The sequence below is a fragment of the Durio zibethinus genome, chromosome 16 (assembly GCF_047325235.1).
Source record: "Durio zibethinus cultivar Kanyao isolate XHJ-2024 chromosome 16, ASM4732523v1, whole genome shotgun sequence".
NCBI classification, from domain to species: Eukaryota; Viridiplantae; Streptophyta; class Magnoliopsida; order Malvales; family Malvaceae; genus Durio; species Durio zibethinus.
This window is the reverse complement of record NC_143177.1, coordinates 18,883,933-18,905,048: the sequence shown is the minus strand read 5'-3', so window position 1 is coordinate 18,905,048 and position 21,116 is coordinate 18,883,933. Positions and strand designations below refer to the sequence as shown.

At 28.7% G+C, this 21,116-nt stretch overlaps 2 protein-coding genes and 1 pseudogene across 2 annotated transcripts; all 3 read left to right on the top strand.

Moving 5' to 3' along the window:
- The first annotated feature begins 10,158 nt into the window (after positions 1–10,158).
- On the top strand, positions 10,159–11,272 carry LOC111298611 (uncharacterized). Its single transcript, XM_022893336.2, has one exon. The coding sequence runs from the start codon at positions 10,599–10,601 to the stop codon at positions 10,863–10,865; it is 267 nt and encodes an 88-aa protein (XP_022749071.1). The 5' UTR covers positions 10,159–10,598; the 3' UTR covers positions 10,866–11,272.
- Positions 11,273–12,251: 979 nt separating this feature from the next.
- LOC111298610 (uncharacterized) lies at positions 12,252–13,064 on the top strand. The gene has a single exon (XM_022893335.2). The coding sequence runs from the start codon at positions 12,304–12,306 to the stop codon at positions 12,568–12,570; it is 267 nt and encodes an 88-aa protein (XP_022749070.1). The 5' UTR covers positions 12,252–12,303; the 3' UTR covers positions 12,571–13,064.
- Positions 13,065–20,388: 7,324 nt separating this feature from the next.
- On the top strand, positions 20,389–21,116 carry LOC111298609 (uncharacterized; annotated as a pseudogene).

Here is a 21,116-nt window from a genome sequence, read left to right as displayed (position 1 = left end):
TTTATTATGATAGTTTTTTTATTATATCCTTTTAAAGATATACTGATTTGAAATGTATGAATTGTGTATAAAACTTATTTTTTTAAGAAAACATTCTCTTTACTAGGATGTATCTTTTTTATTGTACCATCTTCATGTTATATAGACTCTGTATAATTTGGCTAACTTTAAGTGAAAGTGTTTATACTTATCAGGAAAAAGAATGCCATTAGTTGATTTTTGGGCTTCTATTTAAAATTGGTGATTAATTAATTTCCTGTATGGACATGTCAGGTAAGTTTAAAGCTACCCTCGAGAACTTGGCCTTTTAAGCAAATAAATGAGACTACAATAATAAGTTTACTTTAGAATAAGCTTTGTAGAAAATTTTTTTTCTTTATTATATTACAGGGATTAAAATGGTTTTTTATTCAAATCTAGCTCCATTAGTGGCAGAACTTATGATCTATTGGTTACTATGCACAAATCAAATAAAATTCCTTAGGCATTTCAAAAGTATCCACTACTTTATTTGGCAGTTATCTTAGAGATGTAGACTGCTAGATGAACATGAAAGTTGTCATATTTGAATATGGTGTGTGTTTTAGCTTTTCTTCTTGTTTGTCTAAATAAATTCTGTTGATTCTAGTTTTAAACTTTGAATATGTCTAGAGATGCTTGTAAATTGATATAAATAATTATCATGTAAAAGGTGGATAATTTGGACTTGTTACTTTTACCCTTTTGATTGCCTTTTAAGCTAATTTATTGCTTGCAAAAGCAAGTGTAGTTGATAATTGTGTTATCTCACCTAAGCATAGAAATAGAGAAAGTTTACATGGTACATGAAGTTTGTAGATGTGCAATTACACATATTTGATTTTTAAGTCTTGAGATTGGACCATTTACATTTTGTTAATATATTTCTTAGGCATACATAGCAATGCATATAAAAGGCCATCAAAATTTTTCTTGTAATATTGACTTTATCCAATTACAAAGATTTTTTTTGTTATTTGATTGGACATTTAGTTTATTATTTGATTAGACATTTATTTTTAGCATGTAGTGCATATTTGATTGGATATTTATTTTATTATTTTTTTAGTTGTATAAGTTGTGTTTACTCTTAAAACTTACTTATATTTTATTATTCTTTTTGTTAAAGATGAGTGATAGAGATACTACATAAGCAAATACTCAATAAATCCCTCAAGGTGAAGAAGACACACATGGAACAAAAAGTGAAGTTGTGAGCACAAAACTAAAAAGAAAATGACCTAACACATGATCGGAGGTATGAGATCATTTTACCAAATTTACTAGTGATAATGGTGATCTTAAAGCTAGATGCACTTATTGTGATAGAGAATTTTATGCTTATCCTAAAAAAAATGAAACTTTTGCATTAAAGAATCATATGGGTGTTTGTACCAAATTTTCTCGTGCTAGTGACGATCCTTCCCAACCAAAATTAGTTTTAAACGTAAAAAGAGATACGTCTTTAGGTACTTGGAAGTTTAATTAAAATGCCATTATAAGAGGTGTGGCTGAGATGATTATTATAAATGAATTGTCCTTTAGATTTGTGAAAGCTAAAGGGTTTAGGCATTGCATGTCTATTGCTTGTCGTAAATTTCATATGCTATCATAATGGACTATTGCTAGAGATTGCTATTAAATTTATGTAAATGAGAAAAATTTCTTAAAGCAATTCTTAAAATTGTTTACTACGAGAGTATCTTTGACTACTAGTACCTCATTGCAAAGAGTCAATTATATATGTCTTACTGCTCATTTTATAGACAATGATTGAAAACTTAACAAAATGATTTTAAACTTTTATCCCATTTTTACTCATAAAGGTAAGGCTATTGGTAGGGCAATTGAGAAATGTTTGCGTGATTTGGGGATTGATAAAGTTTTCACTATCATAGTTGATAATGTTAGTTCTAATGATGTTGCAATCTCATACTTAAGGAAAAAATTTAATAATGCAAGAACTAGTATTGTATGAGGTAAATATCTTAATTTGAGATGAATTACTCATATTGTTAACATTATTATGAGTGATGGGTTAACGAAATTGACTAATTTAGTTGCTCATGTTAAAGAGGTAGTTAGATATGTGAGACAATCATCCTCTAAGTTAGCCAAGTTTAAAAAGTGTATTGTCAATAAACATATTCAAAATAAGAGCTCGATGTGCTTGGATGTTAGTACTAGATACAACTCTACTTTCTTGATGTTGGAACAAGCTTAAAAATTTGAAAAAGCTTTTGAGTCATTTGATGATGTTGATCCTTATTATAAAATTGAACTCTTGTTGGGATATGAGGTGCTTGATCAAAATGATTAGGTCACTGTTAGAAAATTATTCCTTTTCTTGTAAAAATTATACAATCTCATAGTTAGAGTTTTGAATTTTACATATGTCACCACTAACAATTTTTTTAAAGATATATGTGGTGTTTATGGTATTTTGTAAGAATGGCAATTGAATGTTGATGTTGAGTTTAGTGCAATAGCTAAGAGAATGAAGGATAAGTATGACAAGTATTAGGAGAATGTAGAGAAAATGAATATGTTACTTTATATTGCTTATATTTTTTATCCTAAAAAAAAAACTTGCATTTGTGGAGTTTTGCTTTATAAAAATGTATTCTCGTGATCAACTTTCAGTGATGATTACCAAAAGTGCAAAAAGTAATAGTTGAGTTGTTTGATGAATACAAAAATATGTTCTAACCTCAATCTGAACAAGTTGGTGATAATAGCCATGCGAGTCAACCACTACCATCTACCAATGAATTTAGAACTATGGACTTATATGACTCAAGCTATTATGGTTAGGTTTAAAAAGTTTAGGAAACAATAAGGTAGGGAAAAGAATAAATTATAGTTGGATAAATATTTGAATGAGGAGCTTGATGCTATTAAGAAAAGGGTGGACTTTGATGTTCTTTTTTGGAAGAAACTTAATAGGTGTAGGTTTCCTATCCTTTCCCATCTAGCTTGTGATGTGTTGCCGTTCTTATATCCATAGTTACTTCTAAATCTATTTTTAGCACTGGTGACAGTATGCTAGACACATATAGGAGTTCTTTAACTCCTAAACTTGTTCAAACTCTTATTTGTGCTCAAGTTTGGTTATGTGAAGCTTCGGATTTGATCCAAATGCCTTAGAGGATAAAGTGGAACAACTTGACATGATTCATTTGGATAATTATTTTATTTATATCATTATTTTGCAATGCTTATTTCTTTAAATCTTTTAGTTAAAGCTGATTTTTTTTTTTTTTTATGTATTTTTAGATTTATCCAAGATTGGATTGGACCCCGTAATTGATTAGTAAAGTTTATTAATCAATTAAGGTAATATTGGCATTACTTACATTGAATGTGATCCACACAATTAAATCTTTTTCTTTCAGATAGTTTTAAATGAAATAATTTTCATTGAATTGTTTTTTGCTTTTATTTATTTATTGCTGAAATTTTAAAGGGTGTTGCTGCCCATTGCTTGCTGCTGTCTGCTACCTACTACCTACTGCCCGCTGCTGCTTGCTATTTATTGGGTATTAATGTTTGAGACTTGAAATTTAACTATTTTAAGTGTTGTAATTAGTTAAGATGTTTGTTGTTGCTTGTTGAATGTTGTTTGAGAATTAAACTTTATGGATTGTAATTTGGTATGTATTGTATGTGTTTATGTTATTTAAGAGTTAGACTTAGAGTTTATAAAGCTTGTATTTAGATTTTATTTGTGTATTGCTCACTAATTTAGTACGTGTCTATTACTCAATGATTTAAAGCTTATGTATTGCTCAATGATTTAAAGCTTATGTATTGCTCATTCACTTAGACTTTAAAAGCTTATGTGTTGCTCACTGATGTTATTTGATATGTAGACTTACTGTGTATTGTGTATTACTCGCTAATTTAGAGCTTGAGACTAATTTTACTGTGTATAAAGCTTGTGTTTATGAAGTTTATGTTTAGATTTTATGAAGCTTGTATTTATGAACTATACGAATTACATTGAAAATTGAATACAAGAAATAAGAAATAAAAAACGACTATATCGAAAAAATTGATCGAAACTGACAAGATTAAATTGGTTCAATTTTTCAGTTTTATATTATTATTCGGTTGGTTCGATTTTATCTTTAGACTAAGTTGGTTAAATCGGTTTTCAAATTTTTCGAACTGAATTAATCGAACTGACCGTCCTAGATAACATGCAATCAATTGGTATCATTTTTAATAGGTATTATGAAGGTACTAATCCTTTTTTACACATAATTGACTTTCGAACTCAACTCTATTTTCATAGAAAAAAATATCTTTTTAATAAATTTTAAAATTTGTTTTAATATTTTATTAAAATGATAAATTTTTTTGGTGACCAATCATGTCCTAAAAAATATTGATAATAACTCATTGATTTTGATGTTTTTTCAAAAAAAAATTGCTTTTATTTGTCTTCTCATGTCCGGTCAAGTTCTTGAACCCCACCTCATGCCACCAACAAAACACGCACGTAATAGTGAGTTAATTTTTTTTTTGTTTGTTATATTTAATTAATTGATTTTTTATTATAAAATTCATACAATTAAAAAAAATAAAAAGTAAAAAAAAAAACAAATAGGGATAACATGTGTTTATTTCGATTGGTCTTTTTATTTATGAAAGCTATTTAATTTTTAAAAAGATAAAAAATAAAAAGGAAAATAAAAAATAAAAATAATAAGATCTCATAGAGGATGCCATATGAACACTTTTATTAAGTTTAAAATATTAATTCCTTAAATTAAAGTATTAAATAATCACTTTGTTAATATAGTATATAAAATAAATATATAATAAAATATATACTTTTTTATATATTTTAAAATTAGTCCGGACATAATATCTTAAAGATGCTTTCGCCTTGATCTCTTATTTTTTTTATAAAAAAAAAAAAAAAAACATGTTTCAAGTTAACCTTGATCTAAAAAAAATTAGCCTTTTATCTAATTAGGATTGATCAAACTTGTAGAATATAAATTTTTATGACATCTTTATCAACCAACACAATTTGTTGTAAATAATAATTTTATTGATATATAAATAAAAATATAAAATGAAATGAATAATAAAAAATATATTTATATATTCGACAAGATAAAGTACCCTAAAATCGTTTTCGACTTGACCTGAATTTTTGAAAAAAGAACTCAATTCAATCTCAATTTTTTTAAAAAAAATACATCTAATGAATCCAGAAAAATCAAAATCCATCGAATATGGGTATTTTGTCATATACACTTACATTGACATTTGTCTACAAAATTTTATTTACCAATTTATTCTGTTGAGAAATGCTTCTAATTAAAAAACTAAAAACAAAAAAGAAAAGGAAAAAGAAAAAGAAAAAGAAAGGGAATTAGGCACCACATATATACATTCGTTGTTTTTTTTTTTTAAATAAAAAATGATCTAATTTACAAAAAAAAAAAAAGAAAAAACCTTAAAAAAAAGACAACAATTTTAAAAAAAGTTCATAAGTGATATCAGCAATGGTGAACTTTTATCAAAAACTTTATATTATAAATTAAAAAATTAAAACTAAAAAAAATGCAAAAAAAATAAAATTCGGATGCAAAGCCAACACATCAACTAATATAAGTTTCTTTAAAAATGATCAAATTAAAAAATGAAAAATAAAAAAAATCAAACATATGTTGTTACAATATGAAAAGAAAATGAATGTAGCATAGATAAGAATGTTTAGATGGATATGAGGTAAAACTAGAAGAGACAAAATCATAAGTAAAGAGATTCGAGAAAAATTAAGGATAGTCCAAATTAAAAAAAAATATGAGAGAAGTTCATTTGTGATAGTTTAGAAATATAAAATGTAGGCCTATATGTGCATCGATTAGGAGAATTGAGTCTTTAGATATAGAAAAAATCAAAACATCCAGAAGTATATTACGAAAGATATGAATGTAAGTAATACAAAATGATATGGTAGTTAAAAAATTAGATGAAAATGTGGATCCTAATAAAAATGAGTGGTGCACGAAAATTTAAACTATAACCTATTTGATTTTTTTATTTAATTTTTTATATAGTTGACCCGTAGTATAAGATACGAGGCTTAGTGTGTTATTATTATACATGTTTTTAATAATAATATCAAGTGGCCAATATTAAAAAAGTCAAAATATAAAAAAATATATTAAATATTGAAAAAGATAATAGAAAAATAAAGAAAAATAAAAAATGAATAAAAATCAAATGACTTGACATGTTGTATATTATTGATATAAAATAGGTCTCACAAAAAATTGAAATAAAAAAATATTTATCAAGTATGTTAAAAAAAAGAAAAGTTAAAAAAAAATGTCTTGTACTCTTGATAACAAAATAAAATTAAAAAAAAAATTTTAAAAATAAAAAAATAAAAAAGAAAGAAGCAAAAAAAAAAAGGAAAAAAAATTTGATATAAGTAAGCCACACAAAAATTTTTTTAAAAAATATATATTTTTTCAACTATTAAATATAATAAAATGGGAGAAAAAAATTAAATCAAAGGATTAATTTAAAAATTATGGCCCCACATCTTTTCAAAAATTTTCTTTTAAATATAAGCTTTATCAATTAAAAAATAAAAAAAAAATTGGATCCTACACCTTAAAAAACAAAAAAGGATGGGAACTTTATACCCTTTAAAAATTTTTAAAAAATTGGTTGAGCCCATCACAAAAAAATAAAAAATAATAAAAATCAATAGGCTACCACGTGACATGTCATATGATTGATACATGAAAACCTTTGATGCAAATTTATAATATTTATATAGAGGATATAAATGGTATATATTGTTTTTAATATTTTTATTTGAATTCAATTATTTATCAATAAACATGAATGTGATAATTATTTAAAAATTTTTATTTTTATTATTAGAATCTTAGTCATATAAATAAAAAATTCACTTTAATTATTCAAACTCATTAAATATTCATTTATTAAATTAAAATATGACTTTCAAACTTAAAACTAAAATCAATTTTAATACATATTATAAAAAAATTTTAATTAACAAATTAAAATTCAGTTATAAAAAATAAATTAAAGTTAAAATTCATAATTAAAATATTTAATAAATATATTAATAACAAATAATTTATAAAAATATATATAATATTAAAAATATTATTTATAATCGAGTTCAAATAATGAGTATCATAAAATTATTACTTGATCAGGTAACAATAATAATTCTATTACTCAAACTTTAATCTAATTCGATTATAAGATATCCTTATCTTATTTAATAGAATCAAATAATTTCGAATATCTATTTGTAAGGTACCATTGTCATGTTTGAAAATAATTCTTTTTTGTAAATTAAAAAAAATCAGTAATAATGAAAATTTACTTAACAAAAATAACTTCACAACTTGAATTTGCATGAAATCTCACCTCAATATCAACGGTAATAAATTGTATTTTAAAAATTTGAATTTAGAAAAAAAAATGCAATGCCTCTGATTAAGACACTTTTGCTTACCGAATTATGTAAAGAAAAAAAAAAGTTATTTTAGTCTTTCGACTTCTATGTAGGTTTTTTTTTTTTTTTCCCTCTACATTTCCCTCCCACTCTCTTTCCATAATCTCTATCTGTAAGACTTAAGTGTGTCCTTTCCCGTTAATAGCAAGATACTTTCCCCTGTTCATGTCCTATAGTATCATACTGTATTTGGATATCGTATCATTTAATGAGTCAAAAGCAGATTCGTTTGCCCATAATATTTTAGTTAGCGAGGGCCACAAATATCTAACTTAAACTGAGTGCAGATGGAATTAAAGAAGCAAAATTAATGAAACGTGTGAATTAAATATTCTTTACGAACTTCATACTTGGAATTCATACGATGTGTAGGCCTCTTGTGATTGGATAAAAGACATACATGAGATCACGGGACGTTAATCCTTGATTAGATTACCCCTTAATCATCGTTAACTTGCGATCTTTGTTAATACATTTTTTTGTCCCTGGAAACTTAAATCATACGGTATCTATGCTAGCTATGAGACTGTGACTATATATAAATAACTATGAGCAATGAAATACCTATTAATCTAACAGCTTTAAAGAGAAAGTTACCGTAACAGTTCTTTAGATCATAACCCACACGGCAGGTTACAGTACAACTAGTCAAACTACTCAAAGAAAAAAAAAAAGAAAAAAAGAAAAAAAAAAACAGAAAACAAGAGCGCTCAAACGGCCTCGCTTCTGTGCATGTACGGATGAGACACTAAATGAGTCCCCGGCTGATAAGATGCATGATGTCGTCAGCCTTTTTATCTTCCCTTAAATTTTGTATCTTTCGTGAATAAAGAGTAATTTTGATGAGATTAGTAAAATTAATTATTACAGTGATAAATTAGAAATATTAATAATATATATTTGAAATGTAAAATTAGTGGTGTAATTAAATGATAATAAAAAAATTATTATTAAAGATTTTATTTTAAAACTATATTGATGAATTATTTATATATATATTTTAATGTTATTTATAATATTTAAAATATAAAAATTTTTATTTTCAATCAAAATAATAATAAATATTATTTATTATATACTATATATGATTTTATTTATTAATTTATTATATAATATTAAAAATATTAATTATATTAAATAAAAAATTATTTCAATATTTTTAAATAAAAAATTAAAATGAAAAAAAGTAAACTTATAATTTTAAGGCAAAATGGAAAAAAAAATCATAGGGGTAAAATTGAGAAAAAAAGGTGTGGTGCGAGTAAATTATTTTCACTGTAGCTGAAACCTCCGGTGATTAACTGGCACCGCAATGATGATAACCAAACACCGAAATGTTGCGTTTGAGCTTAAAAAAGTTATCAAATCTCACTTCATTGATGTTCCGGTCGGATCCAAATGGTCCGTAAGCCAACCTGTTTAACAGATTCTCTGGTACCTGAGACCCATCAGACCGGAGAAGACTTTCCAGTTTCCGATCTGGGATTGGCCTGATGATAAGGCTTGGCTCAAGTAATGATCCCTTTAGAGTTGTGGTCTTTCTGCCCCTGAATGCCTCTGAGTCTCACACATGCCTTAAGTTCATTCTTAACGCTACCCGCAGTAGGCCTGTAGCTTATGTATGGAACCTTCTATAGGGATAGCCTCAGACTTGGAGTTTGTTTTCAGTCCACCATGAATTCTTAGCTTATAAGTAGGGGGCTTCAACAGAGAGTACGTGAAAACCTTTTCTTTTGATTAGTCGCATCTGGAAATACAAAGCCACTTGATATTAGTTTTAGATACGGCCGGGGATAACGTCCTAAAATTGGTTGTATTCCGGGGCTAGCTATTTCCTACTGTTAACCGCCTTCGATTCACAATTGCCTGAGTCATTAGTATCTTGGTCCCGTCACTCCTTCAAATATGATAAGTGCATGTGCACATATATATCATCCTTCATAGGCCATCCATTTATATATTTCTTTCATCAAAATCAAGTAAGATGAATTTACTAGCTTTATCTAAGCTATTTTTTATACCATTAACTGAACGTCAACAATAAATCTGGTGGTCACCTCAGCAAGCTTAACACACGATAATTAATTCAATTAGTCACGTCATCGTTTATATGATACAAAAATAACATTGAACTAAACAAGTAATACATTGGCAACACTCTATTCTCCACATCCTCTACCTCTTCACCACTGTCACTCATTTCCTTCTCTCAAGTACCTAATTGATTTGAGTATTGAGTATCGAAACGTGTCTCAATCGGAATACTATCTTTAACGTACCCTAATTACTTTCCTTTTTATGATAGATCATGTCCATTGCCCATCTTGGCTTCCGGCAAAGTCTTCTTCCACCATACCATAAATTACATAACCCTCCTTTTTGTAAGGTTAAAATTGAAATAAAAATTGAGGTTATGGCTTCTTTCCCCCGCATGCTGCCGCGTGTTATCACAACTGTGCATGGAGCCTTATAATTAACTTAAATATATCATGATAACAGCCGCTAGTTGTCAATATATCAGTTACTTAAACACAAAATACATGCTAACATTTCCTGCTCTGAAAGCAGCAGCAGTGTCAACCTGCAAAACATATCCCAAATTCCCATTCCCATTCCCAAGAAACTAAGTTCGGCCAACGTTTTTGAGTGAAAAGCCAAAAGCACTCAACAAACTGGGGGCGGTTGTTATATGTCAACAATGATAAATTGATGATCATCACTTTCTATTGAGATGACGTTACATTGGATCAACCCCACTTTATTTCTTTTCGATAGAAGCTGGCAGGAAAAAAAAAAAGCAAAAACAGTAAACCACTCTCATTCTGTGTAGTATCTAATTCCAGCGGTTATATATAAAGGATCACTAGGGACAAAAAGTTCTCCTGATTAAACAAAATCAAAGTGCTATCGGCATATAATATCTCACCTTCTCTATAATACCTCCTCGGCGTTCCATCAGCTATCCAAATTAAGCATCGAGTGTAACACCTCACCAAGACACAAGAAGCTAAACAAGATAAAGAGCAGAAAAAACAATAAATTTTTTGAGTTGAAGATGGCTTCAAGTGGAGGAAGCAGAGCGTGGATTGTTGCAGCAAGTATTGGAGCTGTTGAGGCTTTGAAATACCAAGGGTTTTGCAGGTGGAATCATCCAATTAGGTCACTTAACCAACATGCCAAGAATAATGTTATATCATTCACTCAGGCAAAGAAGCTTTCTTCTTCTGCGATTGTTTCTAGCAAAATTACAGATGAAAAAACAAAGCAGGCTGAGGAGCCTTTGAGGAAAGTTATGTACTTGAGCTGTTGGGGTCCTTACTGACACTGATGTTCATTTTATTTTTGATAAAGCAGAGGTTGTAGTATGTTCGATTTCTAGTCGTTCAAAATGACGAGAGGAAATATGAAATTGTATAGGAAAGCCTTTTCTTTTGATCAGAAAAAAGAGAGTAACTTTGTCAACTTGTTTTCTTTCTGTTGGTTATACGGTAAATCATGGATCTCTCACCGTCACACGGTGGGCAACTGGGCATGTTGATATGTCGATAAATAAGGATAAAGAAGATTCTTTACACATAATCAGGCTCTTAATTTTGTTTGCTATTTTATGCATTGTGTGAAGATCCTTTTCTTTTCTTTTTTTTTTTTTTTTTTTTGAAATATTGTGTGGAGATCCTTAAATTCTTCATAGTGGAAAGCCAAACTCATCAATGGAAATTTCCAATTTGGTTTCCTAGAGGTGTAAGATACCATACATATGGAAACCGAGTACATGATATACACTGTCCCCTTGTACATTCATGATGTCTGATTTTCAACTCAAGAATTAAAAATTAATAGACACGTCGAAAAGGCTCGTAATCTTTTGTACATTTAGGAGCAGAAGAAACTTGAATGATCATGATTTACAATAGAAAACAGTAAATAGATGTAAATTAACCAGTACAATAGTAGAAAACGTTCATTTTTTGTGATGTGTTGTTTTAGCATTTTTAGGCAGATGAGATGAGATCATAAATGTACTATTTATCATGGTAAAATTTAGTTTAACGAGGCAAACAGGAGGCAAATATCAAGCTTGACTGCCTGAAATTAACCAAAGTAAAACAACAGAAAACGGGAAAGTAAGCACTAGTTTTTGACGTCTGTTAATCTTAATTTCACCTAGTAATAATTAAATTATATAGATGAAGAAGTATACAAAATAATAAGAAGCTTTACCTTTTTGCCTCCAACTGTATAAGCTTTAATATGATTAATTTTACATCTGAGAAATGCCAAAGTTTTGGAAATTAATTCCTTAGTCGACAAGCAGGCACCATAATGCTTTTCAGCCATTCCTTTCAAGATAACATAGCGGTTTTGATTCCAATACGCCCGGCTTAACTGTATTTTAGACAAGGCAAAACTGCGTGCGCATTGACAAACGACATGTTTGCTTTGTCACAATTTCTCTAGTATGATACGATACTATAATACTTTTGGGAAAAAAAAAAACGATCGTTGCTGAAAACCCAAATTTATCCCCATTTATTATATAAAGCCAACGTTCCTAAAAGGTCAGTGAAGTAATTTCATGAATGCCATTGGCATTTGCACACCCAAAACCACTGCTAACTGGTAAGTGGTGACAGCCATAGCCAGCCGCAGCATCAACCCTTATATAAGAAAGAGGTTTTGCATCTCTGTTCATTAAAAAAAAAAATAAAACAGCATTCTCAAACATAGTGTAAAAGAAAACAGTCTTTGCGACGCTAAAGATGAGTTCAACAAGTAGAACATGGGTGGTAGCAGCCAGTATTGCAGCCGTGGAGGCCTTAAAAGATCAAGGGTTCTGCCGATGGAACTATACCATGACATCACTTCATCAGCATGCCAAAAACCAGGTCAGGTCGTTTTCTCAGGCCAACAAGTTGTCCTCTTCATCATCTGCAATGGTTTCAAGCAAACTGATAGATGAGAAGATGAAACAAAAAGAGGAATCCTTGAGGAAAGTCATGTACTTGAGCTGTTTGGGTCCCAATTGAACAAATTAAATAACAAATGGTGACCGATAGAAGAACAGGTTTCCGAGTGCTTCTGAGAAATTTGGCGCGTGAAAAGTTTTATTCTTCAGAGAAATTTACTCTCAAGGAATTTTGGAGCCTAATTGCTCGTCCTTACAGCAAGAAATGAAAGATATTTGTATATGATTGTTTCAATATCATGAAATTAAACTGTATAGATAGTTGTAATTCTATATATGAAAAGCTGTCTGAAATGGATTTTTTGGGATGATAATAAATTAATTACTTCTGCTCTCAACATTGTTTCTCACTTAATTCTCTAATTCTCTCTATATCAACTTTTCTTTTTTCCTTGACAAGCTGAGGAACTACTATCAACTTCCTGCTTAATTTAGTACAAGGACTGATAAAAGAATTTCTTTAATTCTTTCTTCCGGGCTAAATATCATTTTTGTCTTCAATCTTAAAAAAAAATTTAATTTCTAATTAACAAAACGTGAATCGTTTTAGTTATTTCATATGCGAAACCAGTTGTTTCTGATATTAAATGCAAATTGACGCTACATGAATCATGTTCGGGATTAAGTGTCTATCCTGCAAATCGAAAGCGATAATATATGTAAAATATATTGTCCAAAAATTATTAAAAATTTATAGTGATTCAATTTCAATATGAAAATTGTGTCCACCTTTAAAATTGTTGTAGAAATTTTATTACGATAAAAATAAAAAATTACTAAAGAGAAGAACTATATTTTATTTTTTATATTTTGCACTAACTTTTTAGCTTTCTAGCTCTCTCTATCTCTTACTTCTCACTTCCTCACTTGATACTTTTACACTAAAGCACAAGTTAAAGCTCCATTTTATAATTGGAGTTCAAGCATTCTATTAATTACAACTTTTATAAATCAATTATCACCTAATTCCTATTAACAATTTACAATTAATGTTGAGAGTTACAATAACCAACTTTCATCTCCAATATAAATAAAAATTGAATTTGTCTCCACATTTTCTAACAATCTCCTACTTGGAGACTAATTCATTATCAACTATTTCCTCCTGTAGTAGTCGCGACTTCTCATTCTTAAGTAAAAAAGTTCAATTGAAGTTGCACACAACTTCAGTTTCTCAGTTATTACAATTTTTGTTTAAGTATCAGTTGGATTCTGATTCCCTTGAATCTTTTTAAGTACTAAGACACTATGTTCTAAAGTTGATCTTATAAGCGATATCGAACTTGTATATGCTTTGTCCTATCATGATAGATAGGATTTTTTGCCCAATGAATGGCACTCTGACTGTCCCAATGCAATGCACTTCTATCAAACTTGTGACTAAGTTCATCCAAGAAAGATTGCAATCATATCATCTCTTTCTTAGCCTATCACTACAACATATTTTGCCTCAGTAGTAGAAAGTGTAACTATATTTTGCAACTTTGAATCCTAACTGATTGTTGTACCACCCAACATGTAAACATAACTAGTAGTACTCTTTCTACTATCTATATCACTAACCATGTTGGTATCAACATAACCATGTAATCTCAAGTTTGAATTATTGAAACACAGAGCTAGATTTGTTGTACCTTTTAAGTATATGAGAATCCACATAACTGCCTCATAATAATGATTTCCTAGTTTTCTCATATATTTGGTCATAACTCTTACTCCATATGATATGTTCAATTTGGTACATGCCATGGCATACATAAGACTACCAATAATAGAGGCATAAGCTATTTTAGCCATAAAGCTTTTTCTTGCTTCAATGTGGGTGACTAATTTCTAAACAATTTGAAATGACTTGCCAAAAAAGTGCTAACAGGTTTTGCTTTATCCATATTGAATCTGTAAAACACCTTATTTATATATTCTTTTTGTGATAGTTTAAGACCTTCCCTATTACTAGTGATTCTCATTTCAAGAATATATTTTGTAACGCCCAAATCCTTCATTGAAAATTCCTTTAGAATCTTTCTTTTCAACTTTTCAATTTCTTGTATGCTTGCTTTGGCAATGAACATATCATCTCCATACAACAAAAGTATAATGTAAAAGCCATTAAACTTTTTGATATAATAACAATGATTTGCTTGACACTTAAAAAAAACCATTGTTCCACATGAAGTTGTCAAACTTCTTATACCATTGTCTAAGAGTTTGTTTCAAACCATATAGGCTTTTCAGAAGCTTGCACATCATTTTCTCTTTTTCTTGGACCTCAAAACCTTAGAGTTGCTACATATAGATCTCTTTTTCTAGGTTATCGTAAAGAAAAAGCTATTTTTATGTCTATCTATAGCAAGTGCATATCTTTTTTTGCCACTAGCCTAAGCATAGTTATGATTGTGGCCAATTTAACCACTAAAAAGAAAATCTCGATGTAGTCAATGTCTTTCTTTTATTGAAAGCCTTTATCTACTAGCTTTTCTTTATATCGTTTGCTACCATCATGTTTTTCTTTTATCAAGTAAATCCATTTTATTCTATAATGTTTTTTTTACTGCTAGTAATTTTACTAAGAGCTATGTTTGGTTCATCATTAATGAATCCATTTCATCTTTTATGGTTAGCTCCCACTTGATTGAATCATTAACTTGTTTTGCTTTTTCATAACATTCTAGTTCACCTTTGTCAATTAAAATAATGTAATTCAATGAGGGAGAAAATCTCTATGGTGGTTTGATTGTCTTTGAAGATTTTTTAAGTTCTACTGTTGGAGTGGATTGACTAACATCTAAGACTATATTCTCTTATTCTTCAATAGGTGTGTCTACTTGAGTTTCTTGAGCATTTTATTATAAATCATTCATTAGAAAGTTTTTCAAATGAATTACCTCAATTTTTTCATTTTAAAATTTATAATTTGTGAAATCTCGTTTAGCCTATTTTTATACAGAATCTACTTGTTAAAGATCATATTTCTACTTTTGATAATTTTTCGATTTTGATCATCCCAAAAATGATAACTAAACTTAGTGTCTTCATAGCTAATGAAATAGCATTTTTTAGATTTTCGATTAAGTTTACTTCTAGTAGTATCATCAATATAGACATAGGTAAGACATTTAAACACTTTTAAAAATGAAAGTTGTACCTTTTTACCACTTTAAACTTCTTATGATATTCTGCTATCCAAAGATACTGAAAGACCTTTGTTGATCAAGAAAGTAATAGTGTTGACTGCATTTACCCAAAATTCTTTATGTAGCTCTACATGAATTTTTATATTCCTTGCATGCTTATTTGAGGTTTTATTGTTCCTTTCAGTTACTCTATTATGTTAAGGTATCCACGAAATGATTTTCAACATCTTGATCCCATTCTTGGCATAATAAAGTTTGAAATTATTGTTCAATTATTCTTTCCTTTGTTGGACTTCAAATATTTCATTTTTAGATTAATTTGTTTCATTCTTAACCATGGCTTTTCACCTTTTAAATGCCTCAAACACATTGGATTTATTCTTCAGAAAATAACTGATTCCTTATATGTTAGAATGGACCAACTCTATTTTTTTTTTGTTTAAACTCCCTTTTAGCTTTTGAAAAGGTAACACTTTTCTTTTTCCAAAAATATAACTTTTACATAGTTGATGTTCAATAGATTTTAATCCAAGAAGTTTTTCTTTTGATACGAATATCTTTATTCCCTTTTTGCCCATATGCTTAGCTTGCAACGCCATAAGTTTAAGTTTACATCAACATCAATTGTCACTACTGTATTTCCACAACTTGTGGTCATATAGAGTCCTTGTTTTGGTTCCTTGATTAATAACCATAGCGTTTTTTGTGATATTAAACCTTTCATCATCTAGCTATGCTATCACAATCAGGTTACGCATCAAATTTGATACATGCCTCACTTTTTAAATCTTTCACACATACTATTTAGCATTTTCAAATGAATTTTATACATACAAACAATACCCAAAAGTTTCCATCAACTAGATAAACCTTTTCATAATTTCCAACAACATAATTTTTCATCATGTTACGGTGAGCAATAATATGGAAAAATGCTCCGGAGTTTAAAATCTAAAAGTCAATTGGGCTATCAACAGATAAGAACAGTGCATCATTCATTTCTTCAATGACAACATTTGAGCATCTCTTTTGTTTTTTCTTTTTTATTTTTGGGCCTAGCATTGTTTCTTTGTATGGCTCATTTTTTCATAGTTCTAAAACTCAATATTCCATTAACTTTGAAATTACTTATTCCATTTTTGGACTTTGATCGTCTTTTGTTTCAATTAGAATTTATGTTATTTGCTCTACCTCTATTCTCAAGATTTAAGGCAATAACCGATGTCGTTGCTTCACCAAAGTCATTTCTACAAATTTTTTAAATAAAAATTTAGTCTCTAGCATCATTAAATTTTAATTTAACAATACCAATAGAGTTACTAACCACTACCATCATGGGCTCCTAGCCATTTGATGGGGATGCCAGAAGAATTAGGGCGTGAATCTCATCAACAAAATCAATTTCAATGAAAGTCAATTGATTGACAATTGTGTTAAACTCATTGAGATACAATGCCACTAAAGCACCTTCAACCATCTTCAAATGGAATAGTTTCTTCATGAAAAAAACTTTATTGTTTGCAGTAGGTTTTTCATACATATTAAAGAGAACGTTCATCAAATTTACAATCAATGTCTTCTTGGCTACATTGTGAGCTACGTTCTTTGACAGTGTTAGTCGAACAACTCTTAACACTTGTCTATCAAAGAGCTTCCAATTTTCATCTAACATATTTTCTAGTTTCATGCACAGAAGTGGTAAATATAGCTTTTTATCGAACAGATAATCTTTCATTTGCATTTTTCAAAAAGAATAATCTGTACTATCAAATTTATTGACTCCATATACTACACTTTCTTTGTTGGCCATTACTTTCATATCATGAAATTATAGACTATAAAGCATACGAAATATAGTACATTGTGAATAATACTCCTACTATGTAGGTTTCTAAAAAATATTGGAAGGGTCACAACCAATCCCACTCAAAACCATATTTTCTTAGACAAAACTCCTAGAATCGTATTTATCCATATAACTAAATTTTCGTATATATGAATAGTACCATATATGTGAATAGTGCCTTGTACTTGAACAATATCACCTATGACAAAACTTTAGCCTTATAGCTTCAATACCAATTATTGGTGATTAAGCACTTGTCCCACGAACTTAAAACGATAATATATGCAAAAAAAAAATTACATAAAAAACATTAAGGAGGTGTTTGGTTCCTAAAATTTTAGATTTTGGGAGACAAATTGATTCTCAAATAAGTGTGAATCCCTGATAATAGATGATTCTTCATGTTATGGGAATATTAGATTCTTATGTTTGGTTTGAGAGAAAATTAGATTAAGTAATAAAAACATTTTATTATAATGACCTTCATTACATGTAAATAATACGTGACCAATATTTCAACTGCCTATTATGTTGTTAAAATTAAACATGTGACAACCATTAAACAATCAAAATAAAAAAAAAAGTTTTCATTTTTATAATGTTGAAAATAAGTTGTTTTATTACAAACAAAGAATATATATATATATTTCAAAAAATATATATAAATAACAAAATAAAAAATGTAGTGTTTAATTAAAAAAATTTTTACAACCACTATGTTTATGAAAGTAGAAACGTGGTCTTTAATTAGAAAAAAAATTTGCAAAGACTATATTTTTTAAAATAAAAATGTAGTCTTTTATTAAAAAAAAAAATACAAATACTACATTTTTGTAAGTAAAAACATAGTTTTTTTATTGGAAAGAAATTATACAAGAATTATGTATCTAAAACTATAAATGTAGTTTTTAATATATATATATATATATATATTAATATTATATATATTATATATTATATAAAAATTAATAAAAAAAACTTTCAAAGAACATCATCGAACCCCTCACCAAACCTTTATTTACTGCCAAGATGTCGAATCTACAAACCTTTCATTCAACCCTTTTATTTCCTTTTTTTTTATACACAATTTGACCACACGTTTCTTATATCATAAATGTGGTCTTTATGTTTCAAAAACTATATTTCTAATATATATATATATATATATATATATATATATAATCTAAACAATTTATAAATCTAAAATTTTTAGTCATTATCAACTACATTTTGAAACAAAAAAAAGTGGTTTTTAATAAATTATCAACTAATTTTTAAACTAATAAATGTGGTATTTGTGAGCAATGACTACGTTTTTAAGTATCATAAATATTTTTTTAAAATTACATCAATTACTATGTTTTTCACTTTATAAATATCATTGATATGAAAATATCTATATTATTTTGTTAGTATTTTAATTGGTCTACTATGTTTAAAGTATAACAAGTGTAGTGCTTTCTAAAATTAAAAAAATTCAAAAACATAAAATTATAATTATCTACTATGTTTATTCTTTAAAAAACATTATTTTTATTATATGTAATATATTAAGTGTCTAATCATGTGTTAGGTGTCTAATCGTGTAGTTAGGATTATACCTTTGCCCAATCGTGTGATTATGAATGCCCATTTTCATATCAGATTGGGTTTTTATTTATCATGTAATTATGTTGATTTTCAAAGATAAAATAGGTTGAAAAAATTTATTAGTGAGGTCAAATGTAGGATAAATAAACTTTTTTTTCGGAATCTTAAAAAAGCAGAGGGAGAGGTGGATTTATGATTTTAGGACATTTTGACACTTTTAAGAATCTTAGAGTACTCTCAGGAATAGATAACCATGAACCAAACGTGATAATCACATTTCAAAAAGTAAAATTTTAGGAAAAAATCTTATATTCTCCTGAACTAAATTCCCTTAAAAATTTATAGTGATTCAATTTCAATATGAGAGCTATATTTACTTTTAAAATCATTACAGAAATTTTATTATGATGAAAATAAAAATTACAAAAGAGAAGAATTATCTCTTACTTTTTATATTTTGCATGAGCTCTTTAACTCTCTCTATCTCTTCTTTATCTTACTTCTCACTTTCACTCTTAATATTTTAACACTAAATCACAAGCCAAAACCTCTTTTATAAATAAAGTTTAAATGCTCTATTAATTATAATTTTTATCAACTAATCATTATGTAACTTCTATTAAAAATTTATAATTAATGATAAAAATTACAACAATTAACTTTCATCTCAAATAATAAATTAAAATTTAATTTATCTTCACAACTTCTAACAAATCACATGCGAGATAAGGTGGTTATTAATATAATTAAAAAATATTATTTTAAAATTTTTTTCTCTTTTTTTTTTATCTTTTTGCGTGATCAAAAGTCAATTAACGCCCATAATGGTCAAATCGAATCTATTTTGTCAGATTTGATCCAACTGATGTCACATTAATAGATTATATTTGGACCCATAATTGTCTTTGTCATCATTGATCCGATAAGGAAAAAGAGATCGAGTTAGTGAAAACTAACTTATTCGACAGTGTTTGATGTGTCTCCAACCGGCCATTGTGGTGTTGGCTGAGCCAACCCGGCCCTAGCCACTGTTAGCTGCCCTTGCCAACGGGAGAGAGGGTGAGAGAAAAGCAAAAGAACAGAAAAAAAATAATAATAAAAATAGTTAAAGAAAAACAGGTGGCTTGGACTCCCACACTAAAGGCTTGGATGGAATTTATGAAGGATATACCGTTTGCCCACTGGCCCATTGTTTTAATTGTCAATAATTAAATATAATAAAAAAATCCCATTTTTGCCGCCGTCTAATTGATGTCATCAATTGGTTTTAACATGAGTCATATTGTTCCAAATGCGTCCCATCCAGACATCCACCAATCGGAAAAAGAAAAGCATTGCCTTTGCAACCCCTCAAACCCACGAACGAGAGCAATATAGCCGGTAGTTTCTACCCAAAGATTTTGCCTCTTTTTTTCTGATCCATCCAACAATTATTAATTATCATCCCAATTCCCCACCCTATATATATAAGCCACTCCACTTCACTTATCCATAAAAAAAAAGCACAAAATCTTCTATATTTAGACAAGTGTTCAAGAGCTGGTGTTAGAGTATTTCAAAGATGAGTTCAACTAGCAGAGTGTGGATTGTGGCCAGCTAGTATTGAAGCTGTGAAGGCACTAAAAGACCAAGGTATTTGAAGATGGAACTACACTGTAAGGTCAGCTCTCCGGCATGCCAGGAACCATGTCAGGTCAGCTTCACAGGCCAAGAAGCTCTCTTCTCAATCCTCAGCTGCAACTTCAAATGGATTGCGCAGGGAATCGGAAGAGTCTTTGCGGAAAGTCATGTACTTGAGCTGTTGAGGTCCTAACTGAGCCATAACTCAATTCTAATCAATTGGTTAGAAGAAGCATTCTTTCAGTGCATTGACTCATGGACAAGCTTTGGTCAGTCAAAAGAAGATTTTTAGGATTGAGCGAAAGGGGTATGCTACAGGGCTTTTCATGCGTGGGTTCTTGTCTTACATATAACTAAAAAGATTGTATGAGAGGAATTTCTCCATCATCATATAACTAATGAAAAGTACTTTGAGAA

Coding starts and splice junctions, on each gene's coding strand:
- LOC111298611 (XM_022893336.2), top strand. CDS start 10,599: ATGGCTTCAAGTGGAGGAAGCAGAGCGTGGATTGTTGCAGCAAGTATT.
- LOC111298610 (XM_022893335.2), top strand. CDS start 12,304: ATGAGTTCAACAAGTAGAACATGGGTGGTAGCAGCCAGTATTGCAGCC.